The following is a 20436-nucleotide window of genomic DNA, read 5'->3' on the forward strand; positions in this document are numbered from 1 at the left end:
GTCCTCATGCAAAACAATTAAAGCAGAAACCATCCAAAACCTGACAAATTCAATGGACGAGAGAGTTCAGAAGCTCCTTTCGAACAAAGGGTCCTATGTGCAAATGTTACATCACCTAGAATAAAGTTTTGAGTTGAAAACTGTTTGATTTCAGTTTGTAATAACCTGCTAATGCTTATAATTTCAAAAATGACCATTTTTTTTTTGTTCTTTATTAAAATGAAAAGGTTGAAAACTCTGCTGTGCATAATAATTTGGAACATGCATTTTGAGTGCAGTTGAGTTTTTTATTTATTTAAAAATATACTGTTATCATAGGCAGTTTGTACAAAAACCTTTCAATTGTACTCTAATAGTTATTTGACTGGAAAATTACAATGACTGCAATTCATATAGGTAATTTGGGAAAATCTGAGAATATTATGCATGCTTTTTTTCACTTAAAACACGGCAAAACCTGATACCTGTGTGTTTTGCTGCATTTTTGCACTTAACCGTTTCTTTCTATGGGTGAAAAAATGCTGAAAGAAGTGACATGATGCAGTTTTAAAAATCGCAGCAGTTTTCCAATTCAGTCAGGAAAAAAAAAACAATGTGTGTGCATGAGATTTCTGAAATCTCATAGCTTTTGCTGGTACTGTAAAACACAGCTTTTGATTTGCATAAAAAAACCACAGCAAAAAAAATGCAGCAAAAACGCAACGCGTGAGTATTGCCTTATAGTAGTATCGCTCTTAAAATACGGTTGTCTTTTTTGGCATAAAAGTATTATATAGGTTCATAAAGGATGAAAGACATTGCTTATTGCATTAATTGATATCCTTGGTGAGGGGTTGTGAGGGATTGGCATATTTTTAAGTATTTTCAATTTTTACCAAATTCAATTGTTCTAGAAAAAATGTATTGTGATTTTCATCAGGGCTGTGCAGTCGGTAAGCCAAACCTCCGACTCCTCAATTTCCATGCCACCGACTCCACGACTCCGACTCCCTCATACATGGCTCATGTTTAAGTGATAAATTTACTGTAGCACAGATTCATCTCAGCTAAAAGTCTAGACCCTTAGATCAGGAATAGGGCAGACATTTATAGGACATTTCATAACTTTCCCAAATTCTTATAAAAAAAAAATATTCCCCACAAACTGCATTGAACTACTGTACCCAAATTATTATATATTTTAGGAGTCGGTCCATTTTATACCGACTCCACCAAAATGGGCTCCGGCTCCACGACTCTGACTCCACAGCCCTGATGTTCATATCTGTGTAGAAATGTCTTCAAGTCATAATGACGTACAGAAGTATTGAGCCATCTTCGACTCTCACATTGAAACATGCATTCCTAACCAGTCCAGAGCTATTCCCCTCAGCTTTAGGCTATTGTATAAATCTCTTGTGAGTGACCTCCTCAGAATAACACTGCTGATGGACTCCAAGAAGCAAACGTAGTCTGCGGTGGGTCTTCCTTGCATTTTCATTGTGTCGCGCACAGGAGAGGGGCTTCCTCAGACTATTGTCACATTTTTATTTTGTTACCCTCCCAGTCTGGTTTAACTTGTTCTGTACGTTTTGTTTTTTCATCTGCACTAGCAGAAACGTTCTCGCCCTGCCTTCTGTAGAGGTGTTAGCGATAGTATTGTGCTCCGTGCTGGTGAGATACTACCTGGAACTGTTGTTCTGTTCTTTTCTCTCATATTCATTTTAACAGGAACCATTTTTCCATTTTTTTTTCTATTAGATAAAAGATGCCTGTGTGCAGTTGTTGCCCATCGTGTCCTCTTTGCTTAAGGTTCTTTTATAGTTGTTCATGTAAAAGCGTCAAGAGGGAACCTCCAAACACGGTAAGTCAATAAAATGACATCTTTAGAACAGATATCGTGTTATTTCTGGGAGCCTCTGATTGTATCTCCATATTGTTCCAATGACAATTATGAGACTTTATTATGGGGACATGTTATGTGTTATATGCTTTTTACTTGTATGTCAGATACTTCTACAATGGTGTTTTTTATTATTATTTCTATCTGATGATATTCGGACCTCATGTTCTTATACATTACACCTTGTTTTGCTATTATATCATTTTAAAATGAAACAAAACCCAGAAAGATAATTGAACAACAATTGTTACACATGTATCAGAGCTGATGATGTCTGAAATTCCACAGATGCCAAGGTCTCAAACAAGATGTAAAAAATTATTATGGGCACACTGTGTACTGAGAAATGAAAGATAAGTAATGTACCGTACATTACTCAAATTGTAAATTCTACTTTTGAGTATTCACTCTCAACTGCAGCAATCACATGTGGCACAATATTTCATTACTGGCTCAGGGTGACCATAGACCAGTGGGGACCAAGGGAAGTGGAGCCCTGGCAGTGGCAAGGGATCTGTATTGTCTTACTATTTTTATTATTTTACACCATTTTAATCTGTTTCTAAATATCTTTGTTGGGTTGGACAACCCCTTTAACTTGCCCTTTGGTTTTGTGGCAGGGAAATTGAATACATTCAAGTTTCATTACTGATTGTAGCTTTTTGGATGGGGGTCTTTGAGATCAAGGGACCCTTTTAAAAAAGTAGGGAATGTCTAAAGTAGACAACCCCTGTCTTGTCAGTCCACAGTCACCATTATGCTGAGTTTAATCTCCCCCTACTGGTCTCTGCGGGAAGATCGAATTTTTATCATTCAATCATTCAACATTTCAAGATCTGTATCAGAAAATCTAAGTTCTGACCACCATAAAGATGAATCGGCACCTAATGGTAAATTTAGTCAAGAGTTTATTATCACTGTCTATTATCTATAAAGCTTCTTTCCCATTAGTAAATGTTGCTAATTGAAGTTCCAACTTTGTTGATAGAAAGTTTAAATTCTATGGTGCCGCATGGATCTTCAGGCTTCTCTCATATTTCACTTTTCTATAATCATAAGGACAACTGCAATTACTTTCAATGGTAAAAGTTGTAAAATTATTAGTCATGCCTTATTTCTGTATTACTGAGACATTCAGAAAATGTGATAGAAGAGAGTAAAAGCACCATGAAGTGTGGAAGCCATTTGTAAAACAAGATAAGCGAAAGGTATATTCTTCATGGTCCAAGACATCTGCACCTTTTACTCCAGCAATGTGCCCTCAGGCTGGCTTGTCATGTTCATTTAAGAAAGTTTAGACTACTGAAACTAAAACCATATTCTATGTAATAGAATATATTTATAATTTAGTGGTGGGAAAAAAAAGTGTTCTATGCACAACCCTTAGGTATGCTCGTTATACTGTCTAAATGTAACACGTACGAGCGGATTTACTAAAAATGTATGTATTTTAAATAATGATTCTGTTTGATACATTTGGTGTAATTTTAGACCCCTAGTAGGTAACTTACTATGTGAAATTTGTACCAAAATTTATTTAGTAAGAAATAAGGGCCACATCTCGGAGATTCAGTGCTAGTCTAGGATATAAACTGATCAGCCATAACCTTAACCCCTTCACGACCTATGACGTATAGGTATGTCATAAGTGTTGTCTCTCCCTATGGGGAGGACTCCAGCACTGAGCCCGCATCTTTCCCGGCACATGACAGCTGATCTGATCAGCTGTCATTTGCCCCTAACAGCCGCGGGTGGAATCACGATCTACCCGCAGCTAACATGTTAAATGCCGCTGTCAATCTCTGACAGCGGCATTTAACTTGCACAAACTGGATGCACAACACAAGCACCGCCCATCGGCGCCCCTGTCACATGATCGAGGGGTGCCAATGGGTTGGCACGACAGCCCTGCTATGTGTAGCACAAGCGATCGGATGATCGCAGCGTCAAGTCTCCTAAGGGGACTCTTGAAGCTAGTCAAAAGTAGAAAAAAATATATAAACGTTCAAATCACCCCCCTTTTGCCCCATTCAAAATAAAACAATAAAAAAATTCACATATTTTGTATTGCCGTGTTCAGAATCGCCCGATCTAACAAAATATAAAAACAATCTGATCGATAAGCGGCGTAACAAGAAAAAAAATCAAAATGCCAGAATTACGGTTCTTTGGTCGCTGCAACATTACAATAAAATGCAGTAACGGGCAATCACAACATCGTATCTACCCCAAAATGGTATCAGTAAAAACGTCAGCTCAGTGCGCAAAAAAATAAACCCTCACCCAGCGCCAGATTCTGAAAAATGGAGATGCGATGGGTCTCGGAAAATGGCGCCATTTTTTTTTTCTTACAAACTTTGGATTATTTTTTCACCACTTAAATAAGAAATAACCTATACATGTTTGGTATCTGCGAAAACATAGTGGCCTGTCAGTTTTTAGTATTTAGTGAACATGGTAAATAAAAAAAACACTAGAAAAAATTATGGAGTTGCACTTGTTTTTCCAATTTCATTGCACTTAAATTTTTTTACCGTTTTTCAGTACATTATATGGTAAAACCAATAGTGTCGTTCAAAAACACAACTCTCCCTGTGAAAAACAAGCCCTCACATGGCCATAATGATGGAAAAATAAAAAAAGATATGGCTCTGGGAAGAAGGAAAATCCCAAGGCCGTGAACGGGTTAAAGTGGCCAAAAGAATTGCTCTCTTTTGAAAGAAGGGGTGGTCATATTTAAGTCTATGCCATTCTATGCTGGCCTGATAAAACTTCAAGTTTCTCACAGTTTGTACAAAGAAAGTAACTTGGCACTCAAAGTAATGTGAAGAAAAGTTCAGTTTTTTTTTTATGCATTCAAATGATTAGTTGAACGTTTTCTATCTACAAAAGACCTTCATCAGAACAGAATGCCGGCGTATCGGAACCCCCAGAAACCCTCCTAAACCGTCTACATGGGCATGTAGGTCATAGGAAGCTGAATAAAATGATACCTTGATATCTGCAATCCGATGTCTTATTCCAGAGAAATCCACATTTTCCATTGAAAAAAATAAAGTTGGATCCAAAATGGCCACCATGGTCACCACCCATCTGGAAAAGTTTTCCCCCTCCCATATACTAATGTGTCACAAACATGAAGTTGATATCACCAACCATTCCCATTTAATTTAGGTGTATCCATATAAATGGCCCACCCTGTACATTGATATCAAAATTTTTAGATTTGAGTCCTCAGTGGCTGATACCTTTTTAATGGCTAACTGAAAAGATGGTAACAAATTGCAACCTTTCGAGACTACTCAGGCCTCTTCATCAGGCATAGTATAACACAAAATCTGAAGAGTCACATATTTATACACAATAGGACACAGAAATAATGCAATAGATGAGACGGGTGACGTCAACTAAGGAATGTGGTCCTCAGAACCGTGGGGTCATCACAACCCTGGACCAGACCTCAGTCACAGGACAATAAAACTTTCACACTCCTAATCTATTAACTATTCCAATATTTACAGCCAGAACTGTTTATCTCTTTCCCATAGTAATGGCTCTGGTTTACGTCACCTGTCTCATCTATTGCATTATTTCTGTGTCCTATTGTGTATAAATATGTGACTCTATAGATTTTGTGTTATACTATGCCTGATTAAGAGACCTGAGTAGTCTCGAAAGCTTGCAACCTTCTACCATCTTTTCAGTTAGCCATTAAAAGGCATCAACCACTGAGGACTCTCCAATCTAAATATTTTTCTATCTATTGGCTAACACGGTACAAAAATATATATTTTATCGGTCGACCATGACAGCACCACGAGAGAGAGAATCCGCCCACCAAGGACAGGAAACCTACAGGCTTAAAAGGGGGCGGCCCTCCCTCTCGCCTCAGTTTGGTTTCCTGTCCTTGATGGAGGAAGCCGGTCGCAGGCGAAAGAACGTGGATGGCAACGGCTGTCGATCCTGCGCCCCTGTCTGGGGACAGCAGCTCCAGCGTTGGCCTATGCTCGTGAGCCCCTATATGGGAGAGGCACAGCATCCTGAGCACTGGGGGTTCCTTTTGCAGTGGGGCTGCGCCCCTGTCTGGGGTGGCATCCCCTTTTCTGCCTCAAGCCAGGTGCGCCTCCCGTGGGAGTGTAGGTCCTAGCTGAGCCCCAAAAGTGCGGTGGGGTCTGCATCCCGAGTGGGGGTGACAGCCCACCATCACTCTCCGTAAGTATGGGGAGGGGGGGTGAGGGCCAAGGCGATTGTGTCCCCTCGCCCTGCCCTGGGTGAACGCAGCGCGGTGCATCGCTAAAGCGCGGCTTACCTGAGGGAGCGCTGACAGCATGCGCCCTCGCGCGAAGCTCGTGCGGCGCGTACTTCCGGGTTTCGGTAAGTCGCGGCCTGATGACGTCACCGCGACTTGGCGATCATGTGCCGGTGTCAAAAGAGCGTGAAATTCAAAAAAAAAAAAAAAAAAGGAAAAAGTGTGCTGATGCGCTGCTAGAGGGGAGGCGTCAATACCTATTTAAACTATCAGGTAGCATGGCTCAGTGCTTCCCAAAGCTTCATTCTTTCATTATGGAGTCTGAAAGTGTCCAGTTGCAGCAGCAGCAGGTGGAGCAGCCGCCATCTTCACCATCTCAGCGGCTGTCTGGGAAGCCCCAAAAAACGCATCGCGCACGTGGTTCTGGTAGCCGGTCCTCAGGAAAACGGAGCTCGGGGTCTAGGTCTGGACCAGGGCCGGCTCCAGGTTTTTCTGGGCCCCGGGCGAAAAAGTCTCAGTGGGCCCCTTTAACACATACCACGATTCATGATGCAGATACGGCGGAGAAAAAAAAAAAAAAAAATATATATATATATAATAGTGCAATGCAAAGATTTCACTTCTTACATTACATGAGTGATATCTATTGTAAATTCCACAATAGCTCAGAAACCGGTGAATCGCTCCACACGGAATACTGGCCCCCATATAAGGCTCAATACGGAATACTGGCCCCCATATAAGGCTCCATACGGAATACTGGCCCCCATATAAGGCTTCATACGGAATACTGGCCCCCATATAAGGCTCCATAAGGAATACTGGCCCCCATATAAGGCCCCATACGGAATACTGGCCCCCATATAAGGCCCCATACGGAATACTGGCCCCCATATAAGGCTCCATACGGAATACTGGCCCCCATATAAAGCTCCATACAGGATACTGGTCCCCTTATAAAACTCCATACAGGATACTGGCCCCCATATAACTCACCATACAGGATACCGGTCCCCTTATAACGCTCTATACAGGATACCGGCCCCCATATAATGCTGCATGCAGGCTGTTACCCCCCACATAATGCCCCATACATGCCCCCCCCTTTTAATGCTCCGTGCAGGCTGTTACCCCCCACATAATGCCCTATACAGGCTGCCCCCCCCCCTTATAATGCTCCATGCAGGCTGACCCCCCCCCCCCCCCCACCTAATGCACTATGCAGGCTGCCCCCCCCCTTTATAATGCCCCATGGAGGCTGTTCCCCACCTTATAATGCCCCATGCAGGATGTCACCCCCCCCTCTTTATAATGCCCCATGCAGGATGTCCCCCCCTCTCTCTTTATAATGCCCCATGCAGGATGTCCCCCCCCCCCCCTCTTTATAATGCTCCATGGAGGATGCCACCCCCCTCCCCCCTTCTCTTTATACTGCCCCATGCCTCCATACATTAAAAAAGAAAATCAAATACTCACCTCCTTTCTCCTCACCTGCTGCCGCTGCTCTGGTCTGGACTCCAGCGACGCCGGTATCTTCCCGCTCTGCGCTCCCTGTGACGGCTCAGGGGAGGGCGCGGTGTAAAGACGTCACCGCGCCCTCTGACCTGAGACGTCACAGGGAGCGCAGAGCAGGAAGACAGCGGATCTGCGTAGGCACGGGGAGAGGTAAGTATCCAGCTGCCGGGGCCCTGAGCAAGCGGCGGAGAAGGGCGGGCGCTGACACCGCTCTCCTCCGCCCATAGCCCAGCGGGGTGCGCGACCGCCAGTGGGCCCCTCTGCCTGCTCAGGGCCCCGGCATTTGCCCGGGTGCGCCGGGTGCTGACGCCGGCCCTGCTGGTCACCATACCTCCGGTAGAACGGACGAATCTGCAGCCTCTAGGGAAGGTCCCCCGGCTGAGAAGGGTCCTTCCTCCAATCCGGTACCAGCTGTTTTTTCTTCCTGAGCCAGTGATCTTCGAGTAAGTTCACTTAGTAATATGGTATCCCTTCTCACCTTCTAAATTTTAACAGGGGAAGAAATGTACCGCCAAGGCAAGGCATATACAGTGTGCGCTATGAAAGTCTCTTCTTCCTGACGGATACCCTAAAAAGCTATGTCAGTTATGCATAAACCAGACACTAGCAGAAGAGGGTCCTGCTCTAACTTCTGGTTTAAAAACCTTAGTTAAAACAGAGATTCACAAGGTCCTCTCCAAGAGAGTTAAAGAGAAAGTGAACTCTGACTGTGAGATCCCCTTAGTCTTGGATGACCCCCTATCCTCTCCCTATGAGTCGGATTCAGATAGTGCAGCCTTTTCCTCAGCTTCCTCCTCTGATAGTGGTGTGGGACAAAATTGCTTCCCCCTTGGTGAAGTGGACTTATTGATTAAAATGGTTCGGTCCATTATGGGCATCACAGAGGCCAGGCAGGAGAAGTCAATCCAGGACGTTATGTTCGGGGGGCTGGGTCAAAGGAAGAGAAGGAGTTTTCCGTTGAACGAAAAGATTCAGGGCTTAATCCTTAGTGAATGGAAAAAAACGGAAAGGAAGGGCGCTCTACCTCCATTCTTCAAAAGGAAGTACCCCTTTGAGGAATCTGCCTCTTCCTCCTGGGAAAAAGCCCCCAAGATAGATGTGGCCATTTCCAAAGCCTCTAGTAGTTCCTCCCTTCTGTTTGATGATATGGGAGCTCTTAAAGACCCCCTGGATAGAAAGGCTGATTCTTTCCTTAGAGGGACCTGGGAGACTTCGGCGGGAGCCCTAAAACCCGCGGTGGCAGCTACTTGTACCGCCAGGTCCCTAATGATCTGGCTGGACCAGCTTGAAGCCCATCTTAAAAACAATACCCCCAGGAAGGAAATCTTGGCGGACATGTCTCTTCTTCAGGGGGCGGCAGCCTTTCTAGCGGATGCATCGGCAGATTCTGTAAGATTAGCAGCAAGGTCGGCCGCCATGTCTAACTCGGCCCGGAGAGCCTTGTGGCTAATATGTTGGCCGGGGGACATTCATGCGAGGACAAGACTCTCTGCGCTATCCCTTGTGAAGGGGGACATCTTTTTGGGTCGGTTCTGGATGAGCTACTGTATAGAGCAAGTGACACAAAAAGGGGCTTTCCTAACCTATCTGCCCCCATGTACAAACGTCCTTTTCAGAAAAGAAGGTTTCTACGTAATAAGCGCCAGAAAGGTCAGGATAAATGGGAAGACCGTAGACCGAAAGGTAAAGGGCTTCTGTTCGGATCCTCTTCTGCTAGCCAAGGCCCCCGAAAACCGAGCCAATGACTCGCGGCCCAGGTTCCGGCCTGAGACTCTACTTTCAGCGAGTCCCTCGTGGGAGGTTCGTCCTGACCCCAAACCGGTCCTCAACACGGGAGCAGATGGCCCTACAAGTGGAGGTCCTGAATCTGGTCCATAAGGCCGTCTTAGTGGAGGTCCCGATAGCAGAAAAGGGACTGGGGTTCTACTCACCGTTATTTTTGGTCACTAAACCTGACGGATCCTTTAGGTGTATTATTAACCTTAAGGCCCTGAATACATTTTTGTTAATTCCCACCTTTAAAATGGAGTCCATTAAGTCTACTATAAAACTATTGTTTTCAGGCTGTCACATGGTAGTTTTGGATCTAAAGGACGCATATTACCATATACCTATACACAGAAGCTTCCAAAAATACCTTAGAGTGGCCTTGGTCATAGGGGATGAAATCAAACATTTCCAATTTGCGGCCTTGCCATTCGGTCTCGCTATAGCCCCTAGAGTATTTACGAAGGTGATAGCGGAGGTGATGGCTCATGTACGGGAACATAATGTGTTAATTATCCATTACTTAGATGATTTTTTGATCATTGGGGACTCAGCCTCTCAATGTGTCTCCCATCTTAAATTGGTCTCCTCTATTCTGGAAGGCCTGGGCTGGATTCTAAATCTGGAGAAATCCAGGGTAGTCCCTTCGAGAGTACAGCAGTTCCTAGGTATCATGCTAGACTCAGACCTCCAGATGTGTTTCCTTCCAGAAGCCAAAAAACAGAAGGTCAAAAGGCTGGTGGAAGGAGCTCTTGCGAACCCGGTCATGTCCCTTAGGGCTGCAATGTCCTTACTTGGTACCCTAATATCTTGTCTGCCGGGGGTAATGTGGGCACAATACCACTCCAGGGTTTTACAGTGGAACGTCCTACAGAATGAGGTCTCGTTACGTGGGCACTTGGAGAGACGGATGTTCTTATCTCCTCGGTCTATTGACTCTCTACAGTGGTGGGTGAATTTAGAAAACTTATCTCAAGGAGTTCCCTGGGTGGTCAGAATATCTGAAATAATTACAACTGACGCAAGTCTACATGGATGGGGAGTTCACTTGGGGGATATGATTGCCCAGGGGTTCTGGTCGGACGCTGAGAGAGCTCTTTCCTCTAATACCAGGGAACTACTGGCAGTTGATAGGGCTGTTAACCGGTTCCCGACCGCCCACTGTAGATAAACGTCCGCGCTGCCTGGGCTCTGTGCAGCGCCGACGTTTAAAAACGGTGGGTGGTCTCGCAGTGCTCAGGACCCCCAGGGTCCTGCAAGCACTGCGATTCCGGTGCAGAGCGTTAGCTCTGACAGGGTACATCATCGGGACCTGATTAGATCAGGTCCCAGTGATGTTAACCCTTTGCTGTCTTCTATATGCTGTGATCTATAGTGATCGCGGCATATAGGAGACAGCAGGAAGAGAGGGGGTCATCTTACTTACCTCCGAAGACCTCCGTTTCGTTTGATGACCTGGGGTTGCTATGGCAGCTGGAGGTCACATGACCGCCTCCAGCTCTGCCATATATGGTGTCCTTCCTGTCTGGCTTCAGCCTGTATGTAGCTGATGCCAGACAGGAAACTGACTGAAACAGTCAGTGAAGATCTCATGTAATGTAATATATGTCTATTACATTACATGAGATCAGTGATCAGAAAAATAAAAATTAATGTCCCATACAGGGACTAAGTAAAAATGTAAAAAAAAAGTTTTTAAACTATTAAAAAAAAAAATCACAAAATAAATAAATAAAATATTAAACCAATAAATCCGTATATTATTACAAAACCCAAAAAAGTACACATATTTGGTATCGCCGCGTCCGAAACAACCCGAGCTATAAAATTGTCACACTAATTAACTCCTTCTGTGCACACCGTAATAAAAATAAATAAAAAACGGAGCAAAAAAATATGCTTTTTCATCATATCGCCAAACAAAAAGTGGAAAAAAATGCGATCAAAAAGCAGAATAGAAATAAAAATGGTACCACTGAAAACTTCATCTTGTTCCGCAAAAAAAAGCCGCCATACAGCTCCATCAGCCGAAAAATAAAAAAGTTATAGCGCTCAGAATAAAGCAATGCAAAAAAAAAAATTTTTTTCTATAAAATTGTTTTATTGTGTAAAAGCGCCAAAACATAAAAAAAATACAGTAAGTGTAGTATCGCTGTAAACGTACTGACCCGAAGAATAACGCTGCCTGATCACTTTTACCACACGCAGAATGGCATAAAAAAAACTCAAAAAACAATTCCTGAAGTGTTTGTTTTTGTTAACTTTACCTCCCAAAAAACGGAATAGAAAGCGATCAAAAAATGTCACGTACCCAAAAATGGTTCCAATAAAAATGTCAACTCGTCCCGCAAAAAACAAGCCGTCACATGACTCTATCGGCCGAAATATGGAAAAATTATAGCTCTCAAAATATGGTGATGCAAAAACTAGATTTTGCAAAAAAAAAAAAAGCGTATTTTAGTGTGTGACAGCTGTCAGTCATAAAAACCCGATATAAATCTGGTATCTCTGTAATCGCACCGACCCGAAGAATAAAGTAATCTAATCAGTTATATCACACTAGGAACGGCATAAAAAATAAATAAAACAAATATTATTCACCTGCTACTGATTTGTTTATTATGTCTCCCAAAGATCCCAGTAAGGCTCTGCTCACATTTATCCTGTGCTCTGCGCTGAGCACTTACACCAGAGTTTCCGTGTAAATCTCTGAAATACGTGATTCAGCCAGAACCCATGATGGAAGATTCCCTGTAATGAGGCAGATATAGGCCACTGTGGACGCCGTCTAGCCTGGGATCCCACGGTGTCATTTGTTTTAGGCGTGCATAAAAGTGCGGTTGGCCACAGTTTTGTGCACTTCTGAAAAAAAGGACACCACTAAACAGAGGCCAGACGGAGTCCAGAGTAACTCTGCTGCCTCATTATAGTGAATGGATCCTGCAGGGGTTTCATCTGAATTACATCACTTGGAAATTTAGATGGAAACCCCGATGTAAGTGCTCAGCCTAGAGCGCCGGATAAATGTTACGTAAAATGTTCCCAATAAAAGCTTCAACTCAGTCCTCAAAAAAAGCTAGTCCCCACTCAGGTCCATCATCTGTTAAAAATATAAGGGACTTCCAAGTTACTGGTAGCAGAAAGGCTCTGGAAAAGCAAAATGGTCCTTGCCCCCCAAAAGAAATTCAGAAAATTTTGTGCTCCCAAATCCAAATGCCTATTCTACAATAATTTGTTCTCCAATTGTCAAATAGCACTCCTTCCCCCTCAAATCTCACCGTATGGCTAAGTGGTACAATACAGCCACATATGGGGTATTAACACTTTTAGAAGAAATTGTGTGACACATTTCGGCACCATTTTTACCCATTGCCCTGTGTGAAAATGTAAAATCTGAGGGTAAAACATTTTTTTGTGGTAAAAATATAATTATGCTTTTTTCGCTGCCCAATGGTATAAATTAAAAAATTAAAAAATGCTCACTACTTCCCTAGATGAATTCCTTGAGAGGTGTAGTTTACAAAATGGGGTCACTTGTGGGGGTTTCTGCTGTTTTGGCATGTCAGCGACTCTTCAAATGTGACATGGTGTCTGCTGCCTATCCCAGCCAACATAGCGCTTCTTTCTCTTCCGAACCCTGCCGTACACCAAAGCAGTGGTTTTCCCCCACATATGGGGTATCGGCGTACTCAGGAGAAATTGTACAACAAATTTCATGGTGCAATTTATCCTGTTACCCTTATGATAATACAAAATTAGGGAATGAAAAACATTGTTTGAGGGAAAAATGTGAAAATTTTATTTTTACGGCTCAATATTATAAACTTCTGTGAAGCAGCTGGGGGTGCAAGGTGCTCACCACACATCTAGATAAGTTCCCTAAGGGGTCTAGTTTCCAAAATGGTGGCACTTGTGGGGGGTTTCCACTGTTTAGGCACATTAGGGGCTCCCCAAATGTGACATGGCGTCCGCTAATTATTCAAACAAATTTTACATTCAAAAAGTCAAATGGCGCTCCTTCCCTTTCAAACCCTGCCATGTGCCCAAACAGTAATTTGCCTCCACATATGGGGTATCAGCGTGTTCAGGAGAAATTGCATAACAAATTTCATGGTGCAATTTATCCTATTACCCTTATGATAATGCAAAATTAAGGGATGAAAAACAGTTTTGTGGGAAAAATGTGAAAATTTTATTTTTAAAGCTCAATATTATAAACTTCTGTGAAGCACCTTGGGGTTCAAGGTGCTCACCACACATCTAGATAAGTTCCCTAAGGGGTCTAGTTTCCAAAATGGTGTCACTTGTGGGAGGTTTCCACTGTTTAGGCACATCAGGGGCTCTCCAAACGCAACATAGCGTCTTCTAATTATTCAGAAAAATTTTACATTCAAAAAGTCTAATGGCGCTCCTTCCCTTCCGAACCCTGCCGTGCGCCCAAACAGTGGTTTTCCCTCACATATGGGGTATCAGCACGCTCAAGAGAAATTGCACAAAAAAATTTGGGGTCCATTTTTTCATGTTACCCCTGTGAAAATAAAAAAAATTGGGTCTAAAGTAACATTTTTGTGAAAAAAGTTAAATGTTCATTTTTTTCTTCCACATTCCAAAAATTCCTGTGAAGCACCTGAAGGGTTAATAAAGTTCTTGAATGTGGTTTTGAGCACCTTGAGGGGTGCAGTTTTTAGAATGGTGTCACTTTTGGGTATTTTCTGTCATAAAGACCCCTCAAAGTGACTTCAAATATGATGTGGTCCCTAAAAAAATGTTTTTGTAAATTTTGTTGGAAAAATGAGAAATCGCTGGTCAACTTTTAACCCTTATAGCTCCCTAACAAAAAAAAATTTTGGTTCCAAAATTGTGCTGATGTAAAGTAGACATGTGGGAAATGTTATTTATTAACTATTTTGTGTGACATATCTCTCTGATTTAAGGGCATGAAAATTCAAAGTTTGAAAATTGCAAAATTTTCAAAATTTTCGCCAAATTTCCGATTTTTTCACAAATAAACACAAGTTATATCGAAGAAATTTTACCACTATCATGAAGTACAATATGTCACGAAAAAACAGTCTCAGAATCAGGGGAATACGTTGAAGCGTTCCAGAGTAATTACTTCATAAAGTGACAGTGGTCAGAATTGAAAAAATTGGCCCGGTCACGAAGGCAAAAACAGGCTCTGGCGCGAAGTGGTTAATCATTTCTTACCATTCCTTCACAATAAGAACATTAGGATCCTGTCCGATAATAATATAGCAGTAGCTTATATTAACCATCAGGGGGGTACTCGTGCTGGATCGCTAATGAGAGTGGCGGATCATCTCTTTCAGATCTCGGAATGCCATCTCCTCTCTTTGACAGCCCTCCACATCAAAGGGAAAGAAAATTCAAAGGAAGACTTCTTAAGCCGTCATTTTTTAAGGCAAGGCGAATGGGGACTAAAACAGGACATTTTTTCCCTATTAGTCCGGAAATGAGGTCTTCCGGTGGTGGATCTCTTCGCCACAAAGCAAAACCGGAAGACAAAGGTTTTTTGCTCCCTAGATCCGAGAGAAAGGCCCCTGACAGTAGACGCTCTCCAAATCCCTTGGAACTTCAGTCTGGCCTATGCCTTCCCACCGTTAAACCTTCTGCCTATGGTGCTAAGAAAGATCAGAGAGGACAAGGCAAGGGTCCTCTTGATCGCCCCCTTTTGGCCCAAAAGGCCCTGGTTCTCATGCCTGAGGAACATGTCCATCTCGGACCCTTGGGTCCTGCCCGAAGTTCCGGATCTCCTCAGCCAGGGTCCAGTGCTCCATCCGCGAGCTCCGGGCCTCCACTTGACGGCGTGGAATTTGAGAGGTCCCTGCTAGAACTAAAAGGGTTTTCCCAGAGTCTAGTATCTACTTTATTACGTAGTAGAAAGCCTGTCACTACCAAAATTTATGCAAAAATTTGGAACAAGTTTTTATCCTTGTCTAAATCTTCAGTGGATAAGGGAGCTCCAATTGGGAAGATTTTAGAGTTCCTACAAAGGGGCTTCCAGCTGGGGTTAGCAACGAGCACCTTGAAGGTCCAAGTGTTGGCACTAGGTGCTCTCTATAACTGTGTCCTCGCAGAAAACTATTGGATTTCCCGCTTTATAAAAGCAGTAGGTAGGTCCAGGCCGGTTACCAAAACTAATGTCGTTCCATGGGACCTAAACCTGGTTCTGAAAGCGTTAGCTGGGTCCCCCTTTGAGCCGATAGATTCTGTATCCCTGAGATCTATTACCCTTAAAACAGCGCTTCTTGTAGCCCTAACATCTGCTAGGAGGATTGGTGATATTCAGGCTCTGTCCTCTGGCCCTCCCTTCACCCAGGTCCTGGACGACAGAATAATTCTTAGAGCAGATCCAGCATACTTGCCTAAGGTAGCTTCCCGGTTTCATAGACTTCAGGAAGTAATATTACCCTCTTTTTGCCCGAACGCTAGTAATCAGAGAGAAGCAGATTTCCATGCTTTAGATGTGAGAAGGTGTGTGGTTAGGTACCTTGCTGTCACTCAGCCCTTTAGGAGAGAGAGTTCCTTATTTATCTCCTATCAGGGGGTTAGGAAGGGGCTTAAGGTCTCTAGATCCACCATAGCTAGATGGATTAGGGAGGCCATTACGCTAGCCTATGTATCCAGCGGAGAGGAAGCACCGCGTGGCCTGAAAGCTCACTCTACCCGGGCGGTGGCAACCTCATGGGCAGAGAGGTGATGGCGTCTCGATGGAGGACATATGTAAGGCAGCTACCTGGTCTTCTCCATCTACCTTCTATAAGCACTATAGACTAGATCTGGGTGCTTCGTCTGACCTCACATTTGGGAGAAGGGTGCTCCAAGCGGTGGTCCCTCCCTAGAATCTTCATCTCTGCAATCCTCTCGTGGTGCTGTCATGGTCGACCGATAAAGAGATTAGTTACTTACCGGTAATGGGATTTCTCGGAGACCATGACAGCACCCTTATATTCCCTCCCTTCACCCCTTTTTGGGAGCACTTCTTATCTGTTTTCATTCTTTATTCTCACACATTGGTGTTGTAAGAAAATGTATATACTGTTTGTTTCATGATTATGTTGCTATGTCTACTAACCGGGCGGTCCTCTCAATGCTCTGTAATCCAAACTGAGGCGAGAGGGAGGGCCGCCCTTTTAAGCCTGTAGGTTTCCTGTCCTTGGTGGGCGGATTCCCTCTCTCATGGTGCTGTCATGGTCTCCGAGAAATCCCGTTACCGGTAAGTAACTAATCTCTTTCCCTGTATCACATTGATATTAGTAATAAAACCGTATGCAGTAAGCTGCTAAACTACTGCTACTGAGGCCACGTGTGAGCAAAATGCAATGCTCTATATCTGTCTGTACAATAGATATGGAGTTTTGTAACAGACCACTATAAGTTATATTATGTAATTCATCCACACAGGATTTAGATATTTAAAAATCAAAAGGGTTAAGTGTATATTAATTTCAAATTAAAAAAATGCAATATTTTATCCCTGTAGGTCATCACCTAAGCACGCCACAACATTGTCACGCTGTCTCTGTATACTGGAGGTAGGGGGCCTAAGCTGACCCTAAGCTGGGGCCCTGACTAATCCCTCAACCTGGAGGTACTGTTAAAGGTACAGAGGTCCAGGCCGCCAGCGTAACCCCTACCTCCTGAAGATCCCTGCACCTCAGTAATCTAGTCCTGAGAAGGACCCCGATCACAACCAAAGGGAACAAGAAATAATATGCCCAAACACAGTATTTAGACGAACGAGACAGTACAAGGGAAAAACCAAAACCACCTTGCATACAAACAACTTCTCAACTACAACAGAGGGAAAACCAACGGGAAAGGAGATAAATGATAAAGCGAGGAAAGGGAAAAAACACTTCCAAATACACTTATCTCAGCAACTCCAAACACCACGATCCGCTCTGTCAGTCTGAATGAAATGCTTTCACCGACACCTCCCAAACAGACCAGCAGGTATATGAAGGAGTCTCACTACAGAAGTATTGATTGCAGCTGGGCGAGGCTGGACCTCATCTAGCCCAGAGAGAGAGAGAGAATTAACTCCCTCACTGCCGAGAAACACAAAGCACCAACAAGTCAGCTGCGAGAAGTCAGGCTGTGTACTCGTGACGATCTTCGTGGCAACACACCCGTGACAGTACCCCCCCTTCTACGAGGGGCCTCCGGACCCTCAGGGCCAGGTTTATCCGGGTGAGTCGTGTGGAAGGCCCGAACTAATCGGTCTGCGTTAATATCCGACGCAGGAACCCACATCCTCTCCTCAGGACCATACCCCTTCCAATGAACCAGGTACTGAAGGGACCGGCGATTAAAGCGTGAATCAATGACCCTCGATACCTGGAACTCCAAGTTACCATTGACAACCACTGGAGGGGGAGGTAAAAGTGACAGTACCACCGGCACCACATACCTCTTAAGCAATGATCTGTGAAACACGTTGTGAATTTTAAACGTAGGAGGGAGGTCAAGACGGAATGCCACCGGATTAATAATAGAACTGATTCTGTACGGCCCGATGAACCTGGGACCCAGTTTCCAGGAGGGAACCTTAAGTTTTATATTCCTGGTAAACAACCATACCCGATCGTTCACACTTAGGTCCGGACCAGACACTCTCCTCCTATCAGCCATACGTTTGTATCGGTTCCCCATAGTATTCAGATTCTTCAGCACCCCTCTCCATACTGAAGCGAGTGATGAGGAAAATCGTTCCTCCTCAGGAACCCCCGAAGAGCCCCCCCCCACTGAAAGTACAAAACTGGGGGTGAAAACCATATGCCCCAAAAAACGGGGACTTACCAGTGGACTCGCTCCGCCTATTATTAAGAGCAAACTCTGCCACAGGTAAGAAAGAAGCCCAGTCCTCCTGGTTCTCTGACACAAAACACCGGAGATATGTCTCCAAGCTCTGGTTCATACGTTCCGTCTGACCATTGGTCTGAGGATGAAAAGCCGATGAGAATGACAACTGCATCCCCCGCCGTGCACAAAACGCCTTCCAGAACTTAGACACAAACTGAGACCCCCGATCAGACACCACCTCGGAGGGTACCCCGTGAAGCCTCACAATCTCCCCAATGAACACCTGCGCAAGAGTTTTAGCATTAGGGAGAGCCGGAAGAGCGATAAAATGTGCCATCTTGCTGAACCTGTCCACTACAACGAGTATGACCGTTTTACCCGAAGACGGAGGGAGGTCCGTAATAAAGTCCATAGACAGATGAGTCCAAGGACGCTCCGGGATCTTCAAAGGTAAGAGGGCCCCAGACGGACGGGTATGTGAGGTCTTAGAGCGCGCACAAACCCCACAGGACGCGACAAAAGTTACCACCTCCTTATGTAAATTAGGCCACCAAAACCGACGCGAGAGGAGATCCACAGTTGCTTTACTCCCCGGGTGTCCTGCAAAAACTGAGTTATGGTGTGCCTCGATCACCTTTTGTCGCAACTGATCTGGAACAAACAATCTCCCTGGAGGTCCAACAGGGGCGTCCCCCTGAGCCTCCAATACCTCCTCCTCCAGCTCAGAGCATACTGCCGAAACCACCACCCCCTCCTAAAGGATAGGAATCGGGTCGTCCGTATTCCCGGCCCCCGGGAAACTACGAGATAAGGCATCCGCCTTTACATTTTTTGACCCAGGACGATATGTAACGACAAAATTAAACCTGGTAAAAAACAATGACCACCTAGCTTGTCTGGGATTCAGACGTTTCGCGGACTCCAGATATAGCAGGTTCTTGTGATCGGTGATGACGGTGACCGGATGAACTGCCCCCTGCAGAAAATGGCGCCACTCCTCAAAAGCTAACTTAATGGCCAAGAGTTCCCTATTGCCGACATCGTAATTCCTCTCAGCGGACGACAATTTTTTAGAGAAAAAGGCGCACGGATGCCACTTACCAGGGGACGAACCCTGTGACAATACTGCTCCCACCCCTACCTCGGAAGCGTCTACCTCTACAATGAATGGCTGAGACGCATCAGGTTGAATGAGTATGGGCGCCGAGGCAAAACATTTTTTCAAAGAGGAGAATGCTTGACAAGCCTTGTCAGACCACCTAGAAAAATCCGTCCCCTTTTTAGTCATGTCAGTGAGAGGCTTAACCATGGACGAGAAATTACGAATGAACTTCCGGTAATAATTAGCAAACCCCAGGAAACGTTGTAGTGCCTTAAGATTCTCTGGCCGATCCCACTCAAGAACTGCCCGCACTTTCCCAGGGTCCATACGAAAACCGGACGCTGAAACCAGGAAGCCTAAAAACTGGAGTTCCTGTACGGCGAACACACACTTTTCCCACTTGGCATACAGTTTATTATCCCGCAAGATCTGTAACACCTGCCTAACGTGCTCCTGATGAGACACCAGATCCGGCGAGTAAATTAGGATATCATCCAGATATATGACAACAAACTGTCCCACCAAGCGGCGAAAAATGTCATTAACAAAGTGTTGGAACACCGCCGGGGCATTAGTCAGACCGAATGGCATGACAAGGTTCTCATAATGCCCCTCCGGAGTGTTAAACGCCGTCTTCCACTCATCCCCCTCCTTCATCCTAATCAGATTGTACGCCCCCCTGAGATCCAACTTAGAAAACCATTTGGCGCCCACGATCTGATTAAAGAGATCGGGAATAAGTGGGAGCGGATACGGATCTCGGACCGTAATCCGATTAAGTTCACGGAAATCCAGGCAAGGGCGTAGGCCTCCATCTTTCTTCTTAACAAAGAAGAACCCCGCAGCCACCGGTGAAGATGAAGGTCTAATATGCCCCTTAGCCAGACTTTCTGAGATATAATCCTTCATGGCCTGCCTCTCAGGACCAGAAAGGTTATACAACCTAGCTTTAGGTAACTTGGCCTCAGGGAGCAGTTTTACAGAACAGTCATACACGCGATGAGGAGGTAGTTCCTGACACCCTTTCTCCGAGAATACATCCTCAAAGTCCGCCAGAAATGGAGGTAAGACCCAAGGAGTAACCGCACCAATGAC

At 44.5% G+C, this 20436-nt stretch overlaps 1 protein-coding gene across 3 annotated transcripts in view; it reads left to right on the top strand.

Moving 5' to 3' along the window:
• Positions 1-20436, top strand: part of GDPD2 (glycerophosphodiester phosphodiesterase domain containing 2) — a 104214-nt gene that overhangs the window by 41230 nt on the left and 42548 nt on the right. Inside the window, exons 1-2 of one of the 3 annotated variants that reach the window (XM_073640944.1) lie at positions 1344-1457; positions 1741-1843. In XM_073640944.1, coding sequence (XP_073497045.1) covers positions 1748-1843 — 96 coding nt within the window. In that variant the 5' untranslated portion in view covers positions 1344-1457; positions 1741-1747. Of the gene's footprint in view, positions 1-1343; positions 1458-1551; positions 1654-1740; positions 1844-20436 lie in introns of those variants that run through there. The other 2 variants (XM_073640943.1, XM_073640942.1) reach the window with 2 other exon arrangements.

Source organism: Phyllobates terribilis, unplaced genomic scaffold (assembly GCF_046119375.1).
Source record: "Phyllobates terribilis strain yellow unplaced genomic scaffold, ASM4611937v1 Scaffold_7__3_contigs__length_470593459, whole genome shotgun sequence".
Taxonomy (NCBI): domain Eukaryota; kingdom Metazoa; phylum Chordata; class Amphibia; order Anura; family Dendrobatidae; genus Phyllobates; species Phyllobates terribilis.